At 41.3% G+C, this 22,354-nt stretch overlaps 1 protein-coding gene and 1 long non-coding RNA gene across 4 annotated transcripts in view; one reads left to right on the forward strand and one right to left on the reverse strand.

Moving 5' to 3' along the window:
- Window positions 1-2,103, forward strand: part of LOC116567265 — a 38,164-nt gene extending 36,061 nt beyond the window's left edge. For both annotated transcript variants that reach the window (XR_004276177.1, XR_004276176.1), the window contains one exon: window positions 649-2,103. This is a non-coding gene — a long non-coding RNA (uncharacterized LOC116567265). The remainder of the gene's footprint in view (window positions 1-648) is intronic.
- The window catches only part of AK5 (adenylate kinase 5), a 241,920-nt gene that overhangs the window by 89,272 nt on the left and 130,294 nt on the right, over window positions 1-22,354 (reverse strand). For both annotated transcript variants that reach the window (XM_032302233.1, XM_032302234.1), the window contains exons 7-8: window positions 21,868-21,958; window positions 13,030-13,106 (exon numbers count right to left, since the gene is read on the reverse strand). In XM_032302233.1, the coding sequence (XP_032158124.1) occupies window positions 13,030-13,106; window positions 21,868-21,958 (168 nt within the window). The remainder of the gene's footprint in view (window positions 1-13,029; window positions 13,107-21,867; window positions 21,959-22,354) is intronic.

A 22,354-nucleotide genomic window follows, 5' to 3' on the forward strand; every position in this document is an offset into this window, starting at 1 on the left:
CTTGTGATCTCTGTCTGTCAAATAAAGAAATAAAATCTTAACAAAACAAAACAAAACAAAAAAAACAATGTTTTCATCATTATCCCCATGTACATTTGTTTTATTCCCCCGTCTTTGGTCACCGTGTAAGAATGTCAGATTTCCTCCTTGTACTGCCCTATGAAATTCTTCATTCTCTTCATAGAGAAAGTATGTCTGATTACCCTCCTATATTGCATCAAGCATTATGCAAAGAACTGAATTTAATAAAGTAGACATTGTCTACATTGTCTGTGTCCGAGGGTTTCATCTACCAGAGGAGAAAGACATGTACACAGAAAGCCATAATCCAGGTGACAAGAGCTATGCTGAAAATAGCAACAAGGGCTGTTCAAAGTTAGGGAAGTCTGCCCCAAACTTCTAGAATGTTATTGGAATCCCAAACACATTCTTTGTTTTTACTATTTTAGTCTTTTCTTGGGGTCCTTTAAAAACTAAGTGGTAATATTGTTCCCTCATGTGTTTTCTCTCTACATTCAAAAGAGGACATGAGAAATGTACAGTTAATAATCACGTCTGCAAAACTGCATCTACAGTGTTTTCCATTTGATAGAATGCCTTGATAGAAATCAGCTCTTTTATCTTCACATTATTGTCTTCATTTTATAGATTTGCAAACTGAGGCTCAGAGTAGTAAGCCGATGTGCCAACATTACCAAGCCATGAAGTGGCAGAACCAGAACTCAGACCCATTCAGACTCCAAGCTTGGGGTCTTCACGTGCTGGAGCCACAGCCGCCATCCCAAATCAAAAGAGGGATTCCCTAGGAAAACTGATATACGGATATACACTGTGATCCAACACCCCATAGAAAGAGGAAGATCATCAGTAAGTGGGTGATGGTAATACTGCTGCTTGGTAACCAACTCCAAAGACCAAAGGGTACCCTCATCCCATGGGTCCCTGCCACTTGCATTGAAGTCTGTGCAAACCTCTGCTTTTCAGGTCGGGTTCTCTCTCCCCACCCCTACTTCTGTAATTACACCGTAATCCGAGAAGCTTGTTTGGTTTCCCACTAATGACAGTTTCCTGTTTTTGAGGCTCCAAGGCACATCAGGTGACAGATCATACACAGTTCTTATTTCCATCCCTTTATTAGGCAGGGATACTATTGTGTTAGCACAAATATTTTCATTGTGCCTTCAAAATGACAAGGTATTCAAGATTACTCCAGCTAATAGGATGTCACAGGAGCTTGTGAGATTAATGACCAAACCTGTCTGACAAGAATAATAGGGTTTTTGAAAAGAGGAAAGCAATCGGTCTCTACCGATCAGCCTTTCATATGTTTTTACCTCGGGAGCATATTCTACTGCCTTGAAATGAGGAATTCTATCAGTTCTTATTACCTTCTGCAAAGATTTGTCGCATAGTCCTGTGATGGGGCACGCTAGACGTGCATAGTGATGAGGCATTTACTTTACATCTTCAGAGTGTGGAAATCTATTGAACTCCAGCCCAAATTGGCAACCTACGTGATATAATATTGCTGTTGAATATTTAATGTCTACACTGAAAATACGAAGGACATCTCTGACTCTGTCAGGGGTCAAGAATAGTGGAAATATATTCTGATTAACTTATGACATTTACAAATGGGACTAGTCTTTCTTCTTCCAGAATCAACTAGCTCCAACTCCCCATGGCCCATGAAGACAGCCAGGGAGAGCTGGCGGCCTCAACCCACAGCAGGTATTTCTGTGTTGGTGCTTGGGAAAAGCTAGATTTACAACTTTCTGATCTTGGTTCCTCTCCAGTGTCTCTGCTTTTATTATTTCAGTGGGCCACCAACAGTTTTTGCTACCAAGAAACAAGTACTTACTGCAGAGCTGAGAGGGAAAACTGGCCATTCTCTTTTTCTAGCTTCAGCTGGGCCTTTGTAGGACTTCCACAAAAGCTTGATCTGCACGTTAGAACAGGACTCAGCATGGCGGCTACAAGTTAATAAGTGTCCAAATTATGAAAACTGCCTTGTTACTCAACTATACTGGTTTGGGAATACCAGTGTTTGAATCAGCCTTACAAATACAAACTTTGCTTTGGCTCAATGTAGTTGTTCTTGATTTAGAACTATGGAAATTCAGTGTACACACACACACACACACACACACACACACACACACACAAAATGAGTAAAATCATAATGCCACATTCCCCAGCCAGAACAGATAATAGGGTTTGTGTGTCTATTTTACATTATTATTATTATTATTATTATTATTTATTATTATTATTAAAAAGTCTATTTTGATTCTGACGGTGTCCCTGTCACAGGAGAGTAGGCACAGAACAATTACGTCATAGGGTCCTCCTTTCTGAGAAGGAAAGAAAGAAAAGGATGGTTTACGGTCCAGGCATCCTTCCATAGATTCTCACTTAACCTATGCTTTTAAAGATTTTATGTATTATTTTAGAGAGAGACAGTGAGTGGGGAGAGTAGTAGAAGGGGGAGGTAGAGGGAAAGGGAAAGAATCTCAAACAGAAAATGAGGCCAGGGCTCGATCCATGACCCAGAGATCATGACCTGAGTGGAAATCAAGAGTTGAACCTTTGACCAACTAAGCCACCCAGGTGCCCCTTGTTTAATTTAAATAGCCTGTAAGGAATTACGTCCATTTTTATAGGTGAAGACACTCAGGCTTGAAGAGATTAAGTAACTTGGACCTCTATACATGCAACATTGGCTCTAAACCAGGTCTGACTGCCTCCAAGGTCTGTGTTCTTTTTCATAACGGTTGTGCATAGGAGACCATCAAGGACTGACAGGAGACAGTCTATAATGAAATACGAGATTAAATATAATCAAGTGCTAAGACGGAGGGGTATAAGCCTCAAGTGCTCCTGCTGTTCAGTGGGGCAGGCAAGAAATGAATGTTTACTTTTATTATTAGAGAAGAGCTCAAGGAAGAAGGAGGAGGATTTGAAATCCTTGCAGGATTGCCAGGATTGCAGGATAAAATATTCTTTTTAATAAAGAGTTAGCTCATATTTGTGACATAGTGTTATATTTTTAAAGAAGTCAAAGGTACTGCCAGTTCTTTTGGACTTTGCCCCCTGACTGTCTTCTGCCCACTTTCCTTCTTGTCCTGGGCCCACCAGGGCTGATGCTGTGCTCTCTCTGCTTGCAGTACATATTGGGTATAACTCCAACTCTCTGTGCCCCATGGGAGTTCCACAGCACTCTGTATCATTAGTGTCTAGAAGAGTGTCTAGCACCAATGTGGTACCCAATAAACATTTCCGAAATGAATGGAAAGAAAAAAAAGGGGAGAAGGATAGATCAGTCAAGATAAATTTCTAGGCACAAATGTCAAATGGAGTCCCTGACTGCTTGCCAGGTCTGCTGTGTTTCCTTAGTTCTCTCTCCACTGGATTCTACAAGGCAAACCTCTACTTGCTTCAAATCTCAGCGTCTCTCAACAGATGGCTCTGCCTCTGCAAGACATCTGACAGGAACATATTAACTTCCCACATTACACACCTGACCTCAGAACCCAATCCTCCTGCATTCAGAGGAACCTTCTGTCTTGTATATTTTCCTTCTCCCTAACGAGTGGATCCTTCCTGTGAGCTTTTAAACATGTTCAGTTGACTTCTATTACAAACTAACAAAGAACAACTTCCCCAACAGTGCTTTGTAAGGTCAACAGTTTCCTCCATGTTTCTATATACAATGGCCATTTTCCATTCTCCCTCTTGATCGTCTCATCAACACTTGACCCTCTCTGCTTCTTGAAATACTGTTTTGTTTGGTTTTTGGAACACTGCATTCCACTGACTTCCCTCCTGTCTCTCTAACAGCTCCTTTGACATCTTTTTCCTGCCCCATCTTCCTCTCTACCTGGTCCTTAAATGTCCTCATTGCTCAGTGGTACACCCTCTTCTCTTCTCAAGTCTGTTCTCTTTAAGACACCCTCTCCATATGCAGCTTCACATTCTACCTATATTCAGAAGCTCACAAATAATCTATTTCCAGCCCAGATCTTTCCTCTGAGCACCAGATTTGTATATTCAATTGTTCACTTGAATTCTCTACTTGGATACATTAAGGCATTTTGAACTCACATGTCTAAAATTACACTCATGCTCTTTCCTTTCAGAACTGGTGTTTTCTTAGTGTTCTTTCTCAGTGAATGCCACTACCATCTACCCAACTGTACAAATTAGAAACCAAGCATTTTTTCCAAAGTTCACTCCCTGTTGGTTCCCATATCCATTTTAATAGGAAGTTCTGTTAATTTTGCCTCACAAGTACCTCTCAAATAAATCCCTTTCTGTCTGTCTCTTCCACCACTCCGGTGCAAGGCACTACCTGAATCCGCCCTAGAGCCACGCTTGCCTTCCTTCAATGTGTTCTTCACATTGCAGCAAGAGCAATCTTTTTTTATTTTTTAAAAAGATTATTTATTTATTCATTTTACAGAGAGAGACAGAGAGAGATTGAGAATGCATACAAGTAGGGGGGAGTGACAGGCAGAGGGAGAAGCAGGCTCCCCACTGAGCATGGAGCCCAATGTGGGGCTTGATGCCATTACCCTGAGATCATGACCCAGGCCAAAAGCAGACTCTTCACTAACTGAGCCACCCAGGCGCCCCAAGAGCAATTAAAAAAAAAAAAAAAAAGAAATGTAATTATGTTACATACACTCCCCCATATACTCCTGCCATAAACAAAACAAAACAACTCTTCAAGGCTTCCCACGGGTCTTAGAATCAAGTCAAAACACATAGCTGCTCTACAAAGACCACTCTCCAGGCTCCTCTCATATCACAGACCATAATGAGGGAAGAAGACAAAAAAAAAAAAAAAAAAAAATGAGGCCATAGAAGTGGCATAAGCCAAGGGATCTGAAAGTTTTAAGAAAGTAGAAAGTGTCTTCAGTGTTTTGGATTCCATACATTGTAAATGACCTACTGACTTGGCAGTAATGAGATGATTTTTGATAGTCTCTTAGAGAAACAGGGTAGGCAGAAGCTGGTTTCCAGGGTAGATTGGGAGGTAAAGTCATGGAGCAGAGGAACTGACTTTGTTTTTACACAGTTTGGTTTTGAGGGAAAATGGAGAAAAAAGATAGTCTCCCACTTGGGCTTCCCATGACACTTGGTGCTGTTGACCGCTCCTTTCTTCAAAGTAGAAATGTTGGGTTGTTAGATAGAGAAAAAGAAAGATACTTTGAGGATGAGAGCCTTGAGAAAGATGGAGCCATATCCGTTAATGGATCAAGGTCCTAGAGAGGTGGAAGCAGTGGGATCAAGGACTTGGATAGACAGTGAGCCTGGACCCACTTTGTTGTTCAGAGCATATTCATTAAGGATTGTTACGTCTTCTTGAATACTGATGCCTCTCTTGTTATATGGCTCTCTTTTTTATCCCTGATAAATTTCTTTGGTCTTAAGTTTGCTCTGTCTGAAATTCATATAGCTGCTCTTGTTTTGTTTTGGTTAGGGGTAGCATGGTGTATTTTTCTCCATCTGTTTACATTACTTTACAAGTGTCTTTATACTTAAGTAGGTTTCTTGGAGACAACATGTATTTGGGTCTCATTTTTTTGAACCACTCTGAAAATCCCTGTCTTTTACTTAGTATTTTTAGATTGCTGACATTTCTGTTTATTTGTTCATTTATTTTTTTTTAGTAATCTTTACACCCAACGTGGGGCTTGAGCTCCTGATCCCAAGATAAAGAGTTGCATGCTCTTCTGACTGAGACAGCCAGATGTCCCAGGATCACTGACATTTAAAGTGTTTGTTGATACAGTTGGATTAATATCTCCACATTTGTTACTGTTTTCTATTTATTGCCCATTTTCTTTGTTTCTATTTTTGGCTTCCCATCCTTTTCTGCCTTCATTGTTTTAACTGAGCTTTAAATCATTTAATTGAGATTTTAAATGATTCTATTTTCTCTCCTTTCTTAGAATATCAATTATTCTTCTTTTTAAACTTTTTAGTGGCTGCCCTAGAGTTTGCAATATACATTTAAAAGAACCCAAGTCAACTTTCAAATAAGTGGACAGTGAGAATGGCTTATAATAATAGAATATTCTTAATTCTTCCTGCCATGCCTTGTATCATTGCTGTATTCATTTCACTTACACATAAGCATGCATAATTGAACACATCATTGCTATTATTATTTTGAACAAACTATTATCTGTTAGATCAACTTAGAATAAAAAAAAATAAAAGTTTTCATTTTACCTTCATTTATTCATTCTCTAATAGTTTTCCTTTCTTTATTATGTAGATGCCAATTCCTAATCTAAATCACTTCCTTTCCCTTTAGAGAATTTCTTTTAACATTTCTTGCAAGGCAGGTCTACTGGCAACAAACTCCCTCAAATTTTGTTTGAGGAAGTCTTTTGCTCTTTCACTTTTGAAACATAATTTTGTAGGATACAGAATTCTAGGTTTAAACATTTTTTGCCCTTTATACACTAAGTATTTTACTCTACTCTCTTTCTTTCTTGCATATTTTCTGAGAAGTTGAATGTCTTTCTTATCTTTGCTTCTCTATAAGTAAGGTGTATTTTTTCTCGTGCTTTTTTCAAGACTTTTCTTTATCTTTTTTTTTGCAGCTTGAATATATTTATATATTTCATCTTTTGTAATTGTCTCATGGTTCTTGAATGTACTGGGTTTTTGTTTGTTTGTTTGTTTGTTTTTTTTTCTGTCTTCTATCTCTGTACCTTTTGGTTTTGGAAGTTTTTATTGTCATATCCTCAAGTTCAGATATTTCTTCCTTAGCCATGTCCAGCTTACTAATGAGCCTATCAAAGGCATTTTTCATTTCTGTTATAGTGTTTTTGATCTCTGGCATTTCTTTTTGGCATTTCTTAGGATTTCCATCTCTCTGCTTACATTACCTTGCATATTATTCATTCTTGTATGTATGTATTATTCATTCTGCTTTTTCCACTTAAGCCCTCAACATGATTCATCATATTTTTTAGAAAAAATCCTGTTCTGACAAGTCCAGTAACCTGCCATTTATTACTCTTGTTCTCATGCTTTTCAAATGTGTTTCTGTCTTCTAGTATGCCTTGTAATTTTTTGTTGAAAAGTGGACATGATGTACTACATAAAACAAACTGAAATATATAGACTTTTAGTAATGTAGTGGTAAGGTGAGGGGGCAAAGGAAACATTCTGTGAAATACAGAGAGACCTATGATTAGGTCTTAGTCTTTTGGTGAGCCCCTGGACTATGAACTTCACCAGTGTATCTTAGGTTTTCCCCCCTTTTAGGTGGGACAGGATAGTTAGGGGATGGGGGCCAGAGTTAGGTATTTTTGTTCTCCCAGGTAGGGTAGGTTCTGATAAAATCCCAGCAAGTTAGGTTCTGATAAAATAGTTTCTTCTGGGAGCAGGAGTTATTAAGAACAGAGGGCTCTGGTGTATTTCAAAATGGTTCCTTTCCCCCCTTTCCCCCTTGCCAGAAGCACTAAATGATTTTTCTTTGCTATTCACTCTGAGGACCTGGTAGAGCTCCTGGAGATAAAACTCACGAAAGTGTGGGGACCCCTATGATTGGCTCCCCCTGGGGTTTTTAACTTTTATACCTGCCCACACTGAGCCTCCCATAATTTGTCAATTACAGTTAGGTTTTCCTACAGTGGCATTGGTCCTGGTGAGGTTCTTGCTTGTGGGTTTCTACTCTTTTGATTTTTTTTTTTTTTTTTTTTTTTGACTCTGCCTGTCTGTCTCTCCAATTTCTGGTACAGTGGTTTGCCTTGTGACTTCATGAGTCTCTGAGAGATCTAAGAACTGTTGAATTTTCAGTCTATTCAGCTTTTTATGTGTTAGGAAACATGGATTATGATTATGTTCCTACATGCCAGAATGAAAAGCAGAAGTGCTCAATTAGTATTCCTTTAGCTAAGGACGTGGGGGTCTTTGTCAAACACAGAAAAGCAGTGATGTCTGAAAAGTTCAGTCCAACCTGGGTTTGGGGGAGGGGAAAGAAGGGTTTACATTTATGGAGCATTTTTTCTGTACAAGGTCCCCTACCCTGTGTTCCTCTCCCAACAGTACTTCCAAGTGAGGTTATGACCACCATTTTCTAGAAGAGGAAACCCAGGCTCAGAAGAGTTACTAGCATGAGTTAACAAGTTATCAAAAATTACATATTCAGAAGAAGAACTGAAGACATTTTATGGGCTTTTAAAAGTGGACTGTTATTGGGGATATGCTGCATGTCACGCTGTGTGGCAGGCATAGAGGACAACTAGAAGAGAACACAATCCTTGCAATGCCAGAGAATATTACAACATAGGGTGTCCTGGGCCCCCCGAGAAGGTGAACTGAACATGTAACAAGAGAAAGGCTTCCTTGAGAAGAAGCATGGCCTTGATGGTGCATGAGTGTGGTTATCTGGGATAGGCAAGATATGGTTGGGGAAGCTTCCACACAGAGAAAAGGGACCGTTTAAATCACAATCCACTTGGGGGAATTGAAGATGCCTTAATGTAGCTGGAGCGCAAAAAGTGTTTAAGAAGCAGGATCCCATGACTGGCTTTGCTCTTCAACAAGACCATTATGAGGGGTGAGGAGGCTGGGGCAGGGAGACTGGTTAGGAGACTATCTCTGTGATCCCAGGGAGGAAGGCTAAGGGAGCCAACCAGGGCTGTGGCAGTGGCACCAGAGTGAAAGGACCGATTTCTGTACAGGAGAACTGACGGGCTTCTTGACCAGACTGATGTAGGGTGGGGGAGAAAGGAAGGAGACTATGAAGACATCCTGTCTCTGGCTTGAGCAGCTGGCAGGCTGGAGGTATCATTAACAGAAATAGGGAAAACAGAAGGACAAGCAGATTTTGTGGGGGAGGATGGGGATTTTGGGTCTGGATGTGTTGAGTTTGAGAGGCACATGGGAAATCCAAGCAGTGCTGTTTAGCAGGCAGACATACGCAATAGGAACTCACCTGGGTGCCCTGAGTGGAGTAGATCGTGGCTGTGGTTGAGCTTTTTAAAGGAGAACATGTTCAGTGAGGACTAAAGGGGCCACAGATGCCGGGAAACATTCACATTTAAAGAAGGGACCAGCAGAGAGCAGTTCAGCAAGGACACTAAGAACTAGTAGATTGACAAGTAGGAGTAGTGCCGAGAGAGTGAACACAGAACAGGGCAAGAGATATGCGGCTGAGGCTGACTCAGTGCTCACCAAATTCATCCCTGCATTCCTGGATGTCTAAGCAAGCTCCTTTTGCCAGCTTTGCTGTATGTGGGGAGGGCCAGGGACTGTGGCTGCCTACCAAATTCGGAAGGACATAACATGTAATTAAGAGCAGGTCCATCTTCCAAAAGATCCATGATCCCTTTTGGAGGTTCATATAGAGGAGCCTCTGGAAGGCAAGTGCTCAGATTTGGAGTTTTATTTGTTACTACAGCAGACCCCAGCCTGTCTGTGCTGGTCCTAGCTCTGGAGTCAGATGGCTGTGTCTGAATTCTGTCTTTACCTCTTGCCAGCTGTGTAGTTTGAATAAACTGCTTAATTTCTCTGTATCTCAGTTTTCTTATTGGAAAGGACTATAATAATAATATATTATTATAAGACAACATAATAACTATATAATTATAATGATAAAATAATCACATAAAAATATAAAATAAATATATTTTTATATATTATATGAAATATATAAATAAAATTTATACCACAAATATAATAATATAAATCAATAAAATTTATATTATAAATAAAATAATTATATTTTATATAATATAATAAAATGATATGATAATAATAGAATAAATGACAAAATATATTTTCATAAACTGTAACACTATTATAATAATATCTATTTCCTATAATTGAGGATAGAATGAGGTAATGAGTGTGCAGTATTTAGCACAGAATAAATAATTTAGAGAGGCGAGAGTCTAAGGGAAAGGAGAGTGTCAGGAATGGGAGGCTGGGAAGATGGTTTACAACTGGGGTCAGCAAACGACGGCCTGCAGGTCACATCCACCACACTGCCCGTTTGGATACAGCCTTTTGGTTTAAAATGGGTTTTATGTTTTTAAATAGTTGAGATAAATCCCATGAGAGCGATGTGGGTTTCAAGTTTCAGTATCAATACATAAAGCGTTACTGGCACCCAGCCGTATGCCTCTGTTTCCACAGGGTTATGGCTGCCTTTGCTCAACAATCCCTACAGGGACCTACGGCTCACCCAGCCTAAGGTATTTACCACACAGCGCTTTATGGTAAAAGTTTGGGGAATAAAATGCAGCAGAGGTCCAGAAAGATAACTGAGAAGTGCCAACTGGAACTGGCAATAGATCATCAGTGACCCGGATAGAGGCTTTACTGTGAATGGTAAAAGGAGAAACTAGATTTTGGTGCCAAACCGATCAAAGTCTGTCTCCTCACTCCCCAGCTCACAGGCTGGGCTGTCTTGGGAGGCGTCTTAACTTCCGTGAGCTTCTGTGTCCTCTGCTATAAACTGGGGATACATGGAGCTACCTTCTTGAGTTTTTGGAAGGATTAGCAGTAATGCACATAAACCATAACACACAGTGTTTGGCTTATAACGGGTGCTTGAGACATGCAAGCTCTTGCCTTTTTTTACTCTGCTGTCACCAAAATTGCTGCTCCTTTATAGGTAATGCCTTTTGACTTTTGATATTTTATTTTTATCTTCAGTGTTCTAAGTTTCACATTATATGCCAAGTCCCTGCCAGGTTGTCCCTCTTCAATGAGGCCATCCTATTTAATACTATCCCAACCCCAGCACTCCTAATCCTCTTACCTTATTCTACTTTTCCTTTTCTCGTTGGACTCACCACTTCTGACCTCGAGAGAATTTACTTATTTATCATGTTGATGGTTTAGTATCTGTCTTCTCCACTAGAATGTAAGCTTCTTGCCTATTTCTTACAATTACACATTTCAAGTACCTACACAGTATCTGGCATACCATTGGGGATCAATTAGTATTTGTTAAATGACTAAATGAAAAAAAGAATAGGGAAGAGTTTTGTTTTCGTTGTTTTTATCCTGCTCAGAACCGGATGTGCTCCTTTAACCTGGGGACTTGTGCTGCTTCTCATCTCTGCATAATTCTCAACTATTATCTGTTAAAATAAAAAAATAAATCAAAGAATAAATAAAAGGGAGCCTCTGCTCTATCCCTCCTCTATTTCCTCCTGGAACCCTTTCTCGAATATGTTGGCCCACTCAATCTATCCTCAGTGACTCCTGAATTGTTTCTTACATTTGACAACTGTTTAGCTTTCTGGTTTATTCGAAGGCGATTTCCTCAGTTCTGTCATTTAGTTTCTTCAGCTGTGTCTAGTCTGCTATTCCACCGGTTAATGGAATTTTTATTTCAATGACAGTATTTTTTGTGCCTAGAATTTCTATTTCTTTCATTTTCCTTCTTGCCTCTTCCTTCCCATTCTTTTCTGTACTTGTTTCATGGTTTATCTTCCTTTTATCTTCTTGAATATTTTAAGTATTTCTATATTGGAATTTCTTTCAGACTTTCTTGTTCGCTCTAGTTCTTGGGGTGTGAAACCTTCCATTTTTTGAATCAGCTGGTTTTCTGGTAATGGTACATGTCTTTATGCAGCCTGTAATTTTGGATCATGAGCTGCCCTTCAGTAGTGATGTTTGGAATTTACCTCCGCTAGGGTCTTGGGAATGAGCAACTGAAAAGGCTCCTAAAATCTATCACTGAGTGGCCTGTCCTTGGAGGCTGTTAGGAGGCAGTATGGCACAGATGTGAGGAAATGTGCCCTAAGTTCACTTCCCTACTGTGAAACTATTTTTAACTGTGGGCAAATTATTCTTTGAGTCTTTATTTTCTTATCTATAAAATAAAGATAATAATTCCTATTTCCTAGAGCTGTTGTAAGGGATTAGTGAGAGAATAAAACTAAGGAACTTGGCACAATGTTCGGTATGTATTAAGGGTTAATAAATGCTAAAAATAGAAATACACAGTACTATTATATCACTTGTCAATATTTTCTCTTTGCTATTTAATATGAAAGAAAGAACTTAAAGCTCATGAAAATGGCTTCTCTCTCTTTTTTTTTTTAAGATTTTATTATTTATTTGAGAGAGAGAGAAAGTGAGTGAGAGCGTGTGCATGTGAGAGAGCACCAGCGGGGTTGAGGGGCAGAGGGAGAGGGAGAAGCAGACTCCTCAAACTGAGCACATAACCCTACATGGGACCATCCCAGGACCCCAGATCATGACCTGAGCTGAAGGCAGATGCTTAACTGACTGAGCCACCAAGATGTCCCTTGAAAATAGCTTCTGAATATGAATATGAATGCATAGCCAGCCATTACATTTGGATATTGGTTAGATCTATCTGCTATATTCGTGGCATATATACATTGTAGATGGGGGGGGAACCCTCATGTTCACTCAACTTTCAGCCCTCACAGAGGAGCACTGATGAGCAGTAGAAGGAAGTTTCAGACATTACCCTCTTTTTAAACAAAAAGCCTAATTAGAGAGTTAGATCATTTTCCAACTATTTTGGATTATTAAAATACAGCAGGAGGGAGAGTTCTTCTGCTGAGAGGGAAATGACCCAGATAAATTTCTCTGGTTTTATTAAAATAGAAAACATATTTGACTTCTTGGCTGTGTTGTTGTTGGTCATTAGTCCTTTTTCAAAGGTTAGAAATAGAAAAGCAGAATCCAGAGCCTGTAGCTAGTACTCAGCAAATACTGTTAGTTCCTGATTGGAAAGGGATTGAGAGAGACAGGCAAATTCTTGCATTAGAGAACCTCACATAACCTCACTTCCTTCTCATGTAACTCAAACCACAAACCTTTCCTTAATGAATTGCTGTTTTGAAACTATGGGGAAGGAGTAGGGGGCTGAAGCTGTAGGTTAGTATGATTTATCATGGAACATGCTGTTACCTGTAAACACCTCAAAAATGATTTATAATTCTAATTTTCATAAAACACAAAGTTTAAAATTAAAAACATTTCAATAGAGAGATATTTTTAGACTTTAGTTACCTGATCTTCATAGTCAGAGCCTGTATCAATGGTCTCTCCAGTGTCCAACATCATTGAAGGATCAAGGTCACTCGAACCTAAGATGAAAGAAAAGATGACCAGATGAAGGCTGTCTGTGCATATTTCTATAGAAAACTATCTCCCACTAGGTTTCCATATCTTCTTATGGTTACATTAAATTCACAAACATTTTTAGACTCTTCTCCTCTGCTGGGCACCATGTTTGGGCTCCTAGATAGAAAATATAGATATTCTAGACACTGTTTCCTGCCTTAAGGAGAAGACAGTCTTGTGGAGGAGACTGATTTGTCAACAGTAAGGTTCAGAAACCAAAATAAAGAGCTTCTAAGTTGGGGCACCTGGGTGGCTCAGTGGCTTAAGCCTCTGCCTTCAGCTTAGGTCATGATCTCAGGGTCCTGGAATCGAGCCCTGCATCAGACTCTCTGCTCAGCAGAGAGCCTGCTTCCCTGCTCTCTCTCTCTCTCTCTCTCTCTCTGCCTGTCTCTCTGGCTACTTGTGATCTCTATCTGTCAAATAATTAAACAAAATCTTAAAAAAAAAAAAAAGAGCTTCTAATTCCAACTAGAAGTGGAGGTGCTGATGGAAGTAAGAACTAATCACAAGGAGTAAATCTATGAGCCTGAATTTTGAGGGTGAGTAAGGATGGTCCAGCAGGGGAAGTGGATTAGGGGTGTGTAGCAGAAAAGGAGATAGAGAGAACACCATGAGCAAATTGTGGAGTGGGAGAAGGGCAAGGAAGTTCCAGAAATAAGTGGGGCTGAGTTTGCTCCTTCCATGAAAACCTGACAGCTTTTTCCTCCAGGCTTTGGGTCACCTTAGTCTCTGACGATGAGAAACGTCAGGTTAACTGAAGTTATTAACAGGGAGTTTCCCCCATCCTAGATACTACAGGTTACATTAATTTGCTTACCCACTAATCCTCACGGCTCAAACTTAAACTGGTAATTTTCATAATGGGGCTCCTGAAGCGCAACTGATTTATCACCCTCTTTAATGACTCTTCCCCCCCAGGAAATACATATCACCTAACTAGCCGGAAAGACAGAATTCAGTGCTGCCCATAAAATGCTGTGTGTCCTTGTGAAGCAACAAACCACTCCACATTTCACTGTAGACCTGTCCTTGCAAATAGTTCTTGGTCAGAAGACACACTGACTGATGTTTAATGAACATTCAAAACATCAAGCATCTCACATGGCTTTTCAGATAGAGAGCTCTCCCAGAGAGGCCGCTTTCATCCTTTCTTCCAAAGAGAGTTTCAAGGTTTGTCCCCACACAGTCTTTTCTCATCTCTTCTCCTGTTATTTTTTTTTTTCCACTCCTGATTACCCCCACAGTTTATCAAATCAACTAAGGACTTGCCCATTGTCATACTGTCTAAGCAGTAACAACCTTGTTTTTGTGTATCTTTACCCTTTCTTAAAAGGACAATTAGATTTTTCAGAGTGGAGGGGTGCCTGGGTGACTCAGTTGGCTAAGCCACTGCCTTCTGCTCAGGTGTCCCAGGGATCGAGTCCTGCATCAGGCTCCCACCTCAGTGGGGAGTCTGCTCCTCCCTCTGACTTTCTCCCTTCTCATGCTCTCTCTTACTCTCTCTCTAGAATAAATAAATAAAATCTTTTTTTTTTCTTAAAAAAAAAAAAAGATTTTTCAGAACAAAGATACTTGACCCATTAAGAATTTTGGAAAAGTAAGTAACTGTGGAGTTGCCATAGGTGTGCACAGCTGTGGGTGATTCCATCACATCACATCTGCAGTGAGAATAGCCCTTGCCAAGTCCATTGCTAATAAGGTGGTTGCCAGAAAGGAGTGGGCAAGACAATGCACCACACGCTATTAACAAAGTGAGACTAGAGGGGTCATATGGAAACTTAAATTTTATGTATAATTTTACAAAGTAATGCCATTGTATGTAATTTTTCTTTGTGCTTTTGCTATCTTTTAAATAAGAAATTTTATAAGGTGTATCTGAGAGCGAAAATATTTGATTGTCTTGATGCCCATTTTGGATCAGTTTGCACTTATATACTGTGGGGCATTCAAGATGTCAGAAGTAAACGTGCATTTTTCCATTATAGGATCATGGAAGTCTTAGGACCAGTATTTCATAGAATACCACCGTCCCATTTTAGAAAAGAAGAAGATGAGCTTTGCAGAAGTCAAATAACTTGGGCTAGGTCCTACAGAAAGTGAGATCAAAGACAGAAGTCATAGCTCCCAACGTATCCTGCCTACTCCGAAGTTTCGGCAGGGACAATCCAAACAGTTTTACAAATATGATTGCTCAACACGGTCTGGGACGGGACTTGGTGGAGCCTGCCGTCTCTTCCACATTCTCAGAAAATGAGTAACAGTGGATGGGTGGTGATGAAGCATGTCACCAGGTGGCTGTGAACATGGGAGAACCAGAAGTGGAATCAAGGAGTACCACTCCAGTCTGGGACAACTGATGCTCCTTTCTGGGTGGCTGATATAGACAGCATCACTGTCTATATCAATAAAAGCTTTTATTGTTTCCATAATATGGATATTACCCACTGTGGACTCATAGGAGTAGTGATAGGTACTTGGAGTCAAACGATACCCTCGTTTCAGCGGTATTCGGAGTGATTCATGCGGAACGAGCAATGTGATCGGAACACAAAGGCTTATTAAACATACAGCCTCTTTTAGTTCCCGTGTCCTACTTATTTTATTTAATTAGAAACTGTTCTTTCAGTTGTTTTAAAAAAGTACAAATTTTGAAGAGCTCTTAAACAACCCGTTAACAGATAATTACACGTTAATATTTAAACTGGAACAAGAATGTTAGAAAACTATCTCCAGCGATGGTTGAATGAAATCTTTGTTTAAGGGGGGAAAAATCCTTTTTTTAAAAGAACTTGTGCTTACAGAGAAGAGATTGGCTTTCCTAACAAAACGCTTTTAGCAGAAATTTTATTGTATCATTAAGGGATGGAATTTCTTGACACATTGTTGCTCCTGGCAACAGTACTAATAAATCATAGGAAGCACTAGACAATGGCTGTCATTATCGGCTCAGATAGTGACTGAATAGCTTTCATGTTCTTTTAGCATTGGTTGCTGGGTTTGCTGAAAATGGGACCTTTAATAATAGTCTAAGGTTTGACATACAGAAGAAGGAGGTAAATGTAGATATATGTACACATTTTCGCCTTCTTTCATTGAACCATTTAATGCATGAAACACCGGCAATGATCTCGTAACTCAAAAGGGACAGCAAAATTAGGGCACTTTGTGAAAGTGATAGGACAGCTTTCACTTCCCTCTATTTTGAATTTCTCGACTTCTTTCAGATTTCAAAATATTCTTTCTGTAGATACAGAGCTGAAATAGAATCCCGCAGGGAGCATACAGCATCACCCATTTCAGATGTAGGATCATCTTCGGAAAGATTATTTTCAGGTTGTCTCCCTAAATTTAAGTGGGAAGATGATACAAATTGGCCTCAGAGGTACTGGAAAGCTAACCATATTGCCTTCTGGGACAATGTCAGACTTTTCTCCTTCTCGTGGATCTTTAATATGAAGTTTAAGGAAGGTGCTCCTCCCACTTTGAGTCCTAAATCAAGGGGCACTCCTGCAAGGCAGAGCTTCTTGGGCAGCGAAGGGGACCTGTAGATAAAGCCCCTCTAACACATCATCAGTGCCCCCACCCCCTGGCCCCAAGGCAGGCTCTCCCTTGTCCTGTCTCTTTGGCTCCACTGCAAGCAACTTTAGGTGGCGTTGTATTTCATCTAAATTTAATTTAGAACTCTAAATTTAAGAACAAAACTTAGAAATTCTATGCATTTGATACATACATACATACTGGGTGACTGAAAAAAGAATAAAAGGACATAGACATTCTGCTTTTGCAGTTCTTGATCTTCTCCATTCATTCCACAAACCTGAAATTCTATGTGCCTCAGGCGTCAGGCATGCAGAGCCCCGCTCTCATTCCAACAGGCATGGAAATTGTTACTGAATTTTGCATTAGAATTCCTTTGAAGAGCATTGCATTTCTTTGAAAAAATATCTGGAAGGTATTTGGGACTAGAAGGTGAGCTCCTCAAGGGATCTGGAGTTGGAACTGTTTGGGGCAAGCCGGCAGGAGTGATTTTCCAGTTACTCCATGACAGGGGAGGGGGAGGAAGGAAAAGAGAGAGGTCAAAGAGACCGGAAGAGAGGAGGAGAGGTTATGAGTCCACATACTCAGACAAGTGGCTCAGCTGAGGTGACCAGCTGGGTGAAAGGGAGCTTCTGTGGTGTTTCCAATGAGATTCACACGGCATATCAAACACACACACACACACACACACACACACACACACACACACACACTCCATCTTCATAAAGTCTTCCACTCTAATAAAGGAAATAGATTTTTAACAAACAGTCCTATACCGGATTATATGATCACAAGTGTGATAAACACCCTGAAGGAAAGTAAGGAAACTATGCTGGAGTCTAATCTAGTCTGGGAGGGAGGCTAAGAAAGCCTCCTTAGGAAAATCACGTTTAAACTAAGATACAAAATAGGATCTCGCCGGCGGAAGGAGGGTCTGGGGGTGAGAGAGTAGAGAGGATGCACGCGGGGGCAGGGAAACCAAGTAACTCGTGCAAATGGCCAGAGGCAGGAAAGTGCCTGAGACATTCTTGGAGCTGGAGGAAGCCGGTTGGGGTTTCGGGGGTAGGGGGAGGCGATGCTGGGGCAGGAGAAGGACCACTGCAGCAAAGCTAAGGGTATTTCTGTCATGCTAAGGACACTGGGGCTCAGCCTGCAGGGAAGTCATTGAAGGTTTTGCTTTGTTTCGTTTTGTTGGGGAGGCAGGGTAGTCAGAGCTGCATTGGACGAGGAGCCCATGACAGCAACAGGATTCCGAATGGATGGGAGAGGCTAGGTATGAGGTAAGAGACCAGGGATGAGGTCAAAGGCTGGCAAAGCCCTGACAAGTGCAGTGGGGATAAAGAACAGGGACTGTACTCCCAAGGTGTTCCGGAGGAATAACGACTGGCATGGGCTGTGAGGATAGGGACATTTTTGCCTGGCTCCCTTAAGAGAGAAAAACTGCATGACCTCACTGATAGGGTGGGGTCTAAAAACAAATTCACTGAAGCAGAGAGTAGAGCAATGGTTATCAAGGCATGGGGGTGGGGGAAACCGGAAGATGTTGGCCAAAGGATACAAAGTTGCATTACGTGGGATGAGTAAATCTTAGGGATGTAATGTATAGCCTGATGACTATAGTTAATAACATTGTCTTAAGCACTGGAAATTTGGGGCACTTGGGTGGCTCAGTCATTAAGCAGCTGCCTTCAGCTCAGGTCATTATCCCAGGGTCCTGGGATCAAGCCCCGCGTTGGGCTCCCTGCTTGGCAGGAAGCCTCTTCTCTCTCTGCCCACTCCCCCTCCTTGTATTCCCTCTTTCTCTGTCAAATAAATAAATAAAATCTCCCCCCCCCAAAAAAGTACCAGAAATTTGCTAAGAGAATATATTTCTGGTGCTCTCATTAAATACAGAAAAATGGTGACTAGATGAAGAGAAGATATACTACTTAGCTTAACTGTAGGAGTCATTTCGTTATGTATATGCATGCCAGATCATCACGATCAAATTTTTCTTAAAGATTACTTATTTATTTATTTGACAGATCACAAGTAGGCAGAGAGGCAGGCAGAGAGAGAGGAGGAAGCAGGCTCTCAGGACCCTGAGATCATGACCTGAGCCGAAGGTAGAGGCTTAACCCACTGAGCCACCCACAGACGCCCCCATGCTCAGTTTTTATTTAAAAAATTTAAAAGAGGAATGGAAAGCCATGAGGTGATGTAGGAGCTGTGGGGTGGCTGAGATTCTACAGAAAGGGACCAGATAGAAGGGAAAAGTTGAGGGACAAAACCTGGGTGCTGGCAATTCACAGAGCAGGGGCCACCAACCTGGCTTGTTTGACTGGGTGAGTCAGCAGCATTTACAAGCCTGAGGATTTCACCTACAGATGCAGGCTCTGTTTTCTGTTGAAACAGAGAAAGATCCAGCAACCATTGGCCCGTTCCTTAATGGCAACCATAGCATGGGGCTTCCAAGAGGCTGCCTCCTGTAGGGGCAGCACCGCGTGTTTCTGGTTTACCACAGCCCCCCCCCCCCCACTTCCTCAACCAAGGGCTGTTATAGATAGACCAGGCTTATTTTAAGGCTGGGACAGGACTCCGCTTTCAGGCTTCTGAGGCGTGGAGGGGAGCTCGTGGGAGCTGAGACTGTGAGCCGACTCTGCTGTTCAAAAGTCTGGAGGTATAGAGAAGAAAGACGAGGTCCCCGGAAACCTCCGCTATGGGGCAGGTGCGGAGCACACTGAGGATACCGCACCTGCCCGCACGCAGTTTGCCTATGAGCACCGAGGCTAGCGCTGCTGTGTGGCTACAGGATAAGGCCGCCTTGGAGAAATGCCATTAGAGAGCCACGAAGTAGAGGGTCAAGTGTTCTAAAGAAGGCAGCTTTAAGGATATAGAGAAAAAGGAACCCTCCCACTGTCGGTGGGAATGCAAAGGGCCGCAGCCACTGTGGAAAACAGCATGGAGGTTCCTCAAAGAATTGAAAATAGAACTACCATATCATCCAGTAATTCGTCTACTGAGTACCCAAAGAATACAAAAACACTGGGCGCCTGGGTGGCTCAGTCGTTGAGCGTCTGCCTTCGGCTCAGGTCATGATCCCAGAATCCTGAGATCCAGCCCCACTTCAGCTCCCTGCTTGGCGGGAAGCTTGCTTCTCCCTCTCTTACTCACCCTGCTTGTGTTCGTTCTCTCGCTGTGTCTCTCTCTCTGTCAAATAAATGAATGGGATCTTCAAAAAAAAAAAAAGTCTGTTTTTTTAAAAAAAAAAAGATGTGGTATATATGTACAATGGAATATATACAGCCATAAAAAGGGAATGAAATCTTGCCATTTGCAGCAACATGGATGGATCTAGAGGGTGTAATGCTGACTGAAATGAGTCGGTTAGAGAAAGACAAATACCATACGATTTTACTCACATGTGGAATTTATGAAAGAAAAAAAATGAACAAAGGAAAAAAAGAGAGACAAATCAAGAAACAGACCCTTAACCGAAGAGAACAAACTGAAGGTGACTCGACAGGAGGTGGGCGGGGGATGGGGAAAGAGGTGAAGGGGATTAAGAATATACTTGCCATGGTGAGCACTGAGTCACGTATGGAATTACTGAACCCCTGTATTGTACACTGATACTAATATCACACTGTATATGTTAACTACACTGGAATTAACATTTTAAAAAATTAGAAAAAAATACAAGGGCTAGCTTAAATCAGCACCTCTACTCCACTGTGTGGGCAAACTGAGGACACCTAACAATTAGATATTTGTTAGTAGACGTCTAAGTAAATGTTCTAAATAAAGGATTGACCTACAAAGCCCAGGTGTTATAGCATCTTCCAGAGCAGCAGGACTCTGGTTTATATGATCGTACAAGCTTCTCAGTATTCCTTCTTTCCCAGCTGTAGGCCATCTTATTGTAACTATCACTGGACAACCAGGCAGGTGAGTGTACATTATTATCTGTTCTCGGTGGGGCTGCCCAGAAAGACTACATCCTTGCCTTTCTCTTTATTCTGCCTTTCTTTGAAGGTACTCTTAGGGTGCTTCAAATCAAATATGGTTGAACATTTTAAGTGTTTAATCTTTTTCCTTACAGCCCAGAACTCTTTTGGTCCTTACCCACTGATGCCATTACTGAGAAGAAAGGTCAGGACAGGGATGAAGGTTTGAGAGTCAACCACATGCAGCTGAGAGTTGAGATCATGAGGAACAATGAGTTGAACAGAGTCAGATAGTCAAAGAGAGTGAGAAAAGGGTCAAGGACAGACGGTGAGTACTGCCTACAGAAGGGAGTGTGATAGCCCCGCACTGTTACAACGTCCAACTTCTAGGTGTGAGCGCTTAGGAAGAGAAGGCACAGAGCCAGCACAGGAGCTGTGGGCTGGGATAGGAGTAGCTCTCCGACAAGGGAGGCTTTTCCCAAGGGGGCGTGGCAGACACAAGTACAGTTAAGGAGTCCTGGAGGAACTGTAACTTTTAATTGTTGCACAAAGAATGGGCTAGATTCGGTTTTTTCAATTATAGTAACAGACGTCCTATGTTACACTGGGACTAATTTACATGTGCAGTGACTGGAGGAAAAACATTAACTATGTGGTGCCTGGGTGGCTCAGTGGGTTAAAGCCTCTGCCTTCAGCTCGGGTCATGATCCCAGAGTCCCCACATTGGCCTCTCTGCTCAGCAGGGAGCCTGCTTCCTCCTCTCTCTCTCTCTCTCTCTGCCTGCTTCTCTGCCTACTTGTGATATCTGTCTGTCAAATAAAAAAAAAAATAAGTAAAATAAAAACCCATTAACTATAAGGGCCAGATGGAGAGTCCTTCTTTTCTATTTTGTTTTGTACCTTTATTTTTTTTTATTTTTTATTTTTTATAAACATATATTTTTATCCCCAGGGGTACAGGTCTGTGAATCACCAGGTTTGCACACTTCACAGCACTCACCAAAGCACACACCCTCCCCAATGTCCATAATCCCACCCCCCTCTCCCAAGCCCCCTCCCCCCAGCAACCCTCAGTTTGTTTTGTGAGATTAAGAGTCACTTATAGTTTGTCTCCCTCCCAATCCCAGAAAGTATAAAGCTCTGAGGATAGCGTCATCCTTAAAGCCTCACAGCAGATTGCTGTGCTCCGATATTACTACAAAGCTCCAGACACTTGGCAGGTGGTCAGGCCATACGGTGGCCTGAAGGACACAGTGACTTACCTGCCCCAGCTTCTTTGTTTGGAAATAACTTGCTGTCAACTGCCATGCTGATGTCATAGAACACCTCATCCTCGTCTCGGTCAGCGTCAAACTGGGCACAGTCGGGACAGACAAGTTGGGAACAAGAGAAGACATCAATTAGTTCATTCCCAAATAGAATGGGCAGGCATCACAACACTGTGTCTCTAGAGAAGCAGGTCAACAGGAACTGAATTAAAGCCCTTGAGTCATAAGCAGACCCTCAGAGAGTTTTTCGGCTGAGACCACATATCAGACAGAGAAGGGTATTGGGGACAAGTGTACAGTCACTCACTTATGCTTAAGAAAAATGTGTAGAGTTTTCTTAATATGTAAAGTGTTGGAAAAAATGATAATTGAAATTGACCTTGTGCTTCCTAGCTCTTAGGGTTTTTATTTTTAATGAAAAGAACCATGAAAATATGGGGGAAAAGAAGGGGGGACATTTTCCAGTGTACTGCTAAAAAAC

This window comes from Mustela erminea, chromosome 10 (assembly GCF_009829155.1).
Source record: "Mustela erminea isolate mMusErm1 chromosome 10, mMusErm1.Pri, whole genome shotgun sequence".
NCBI lineage: Eukaryota > Metazoa > Chordata > Mammalia > Carnivora > Mustelidae > Mustela > Mustela erminea.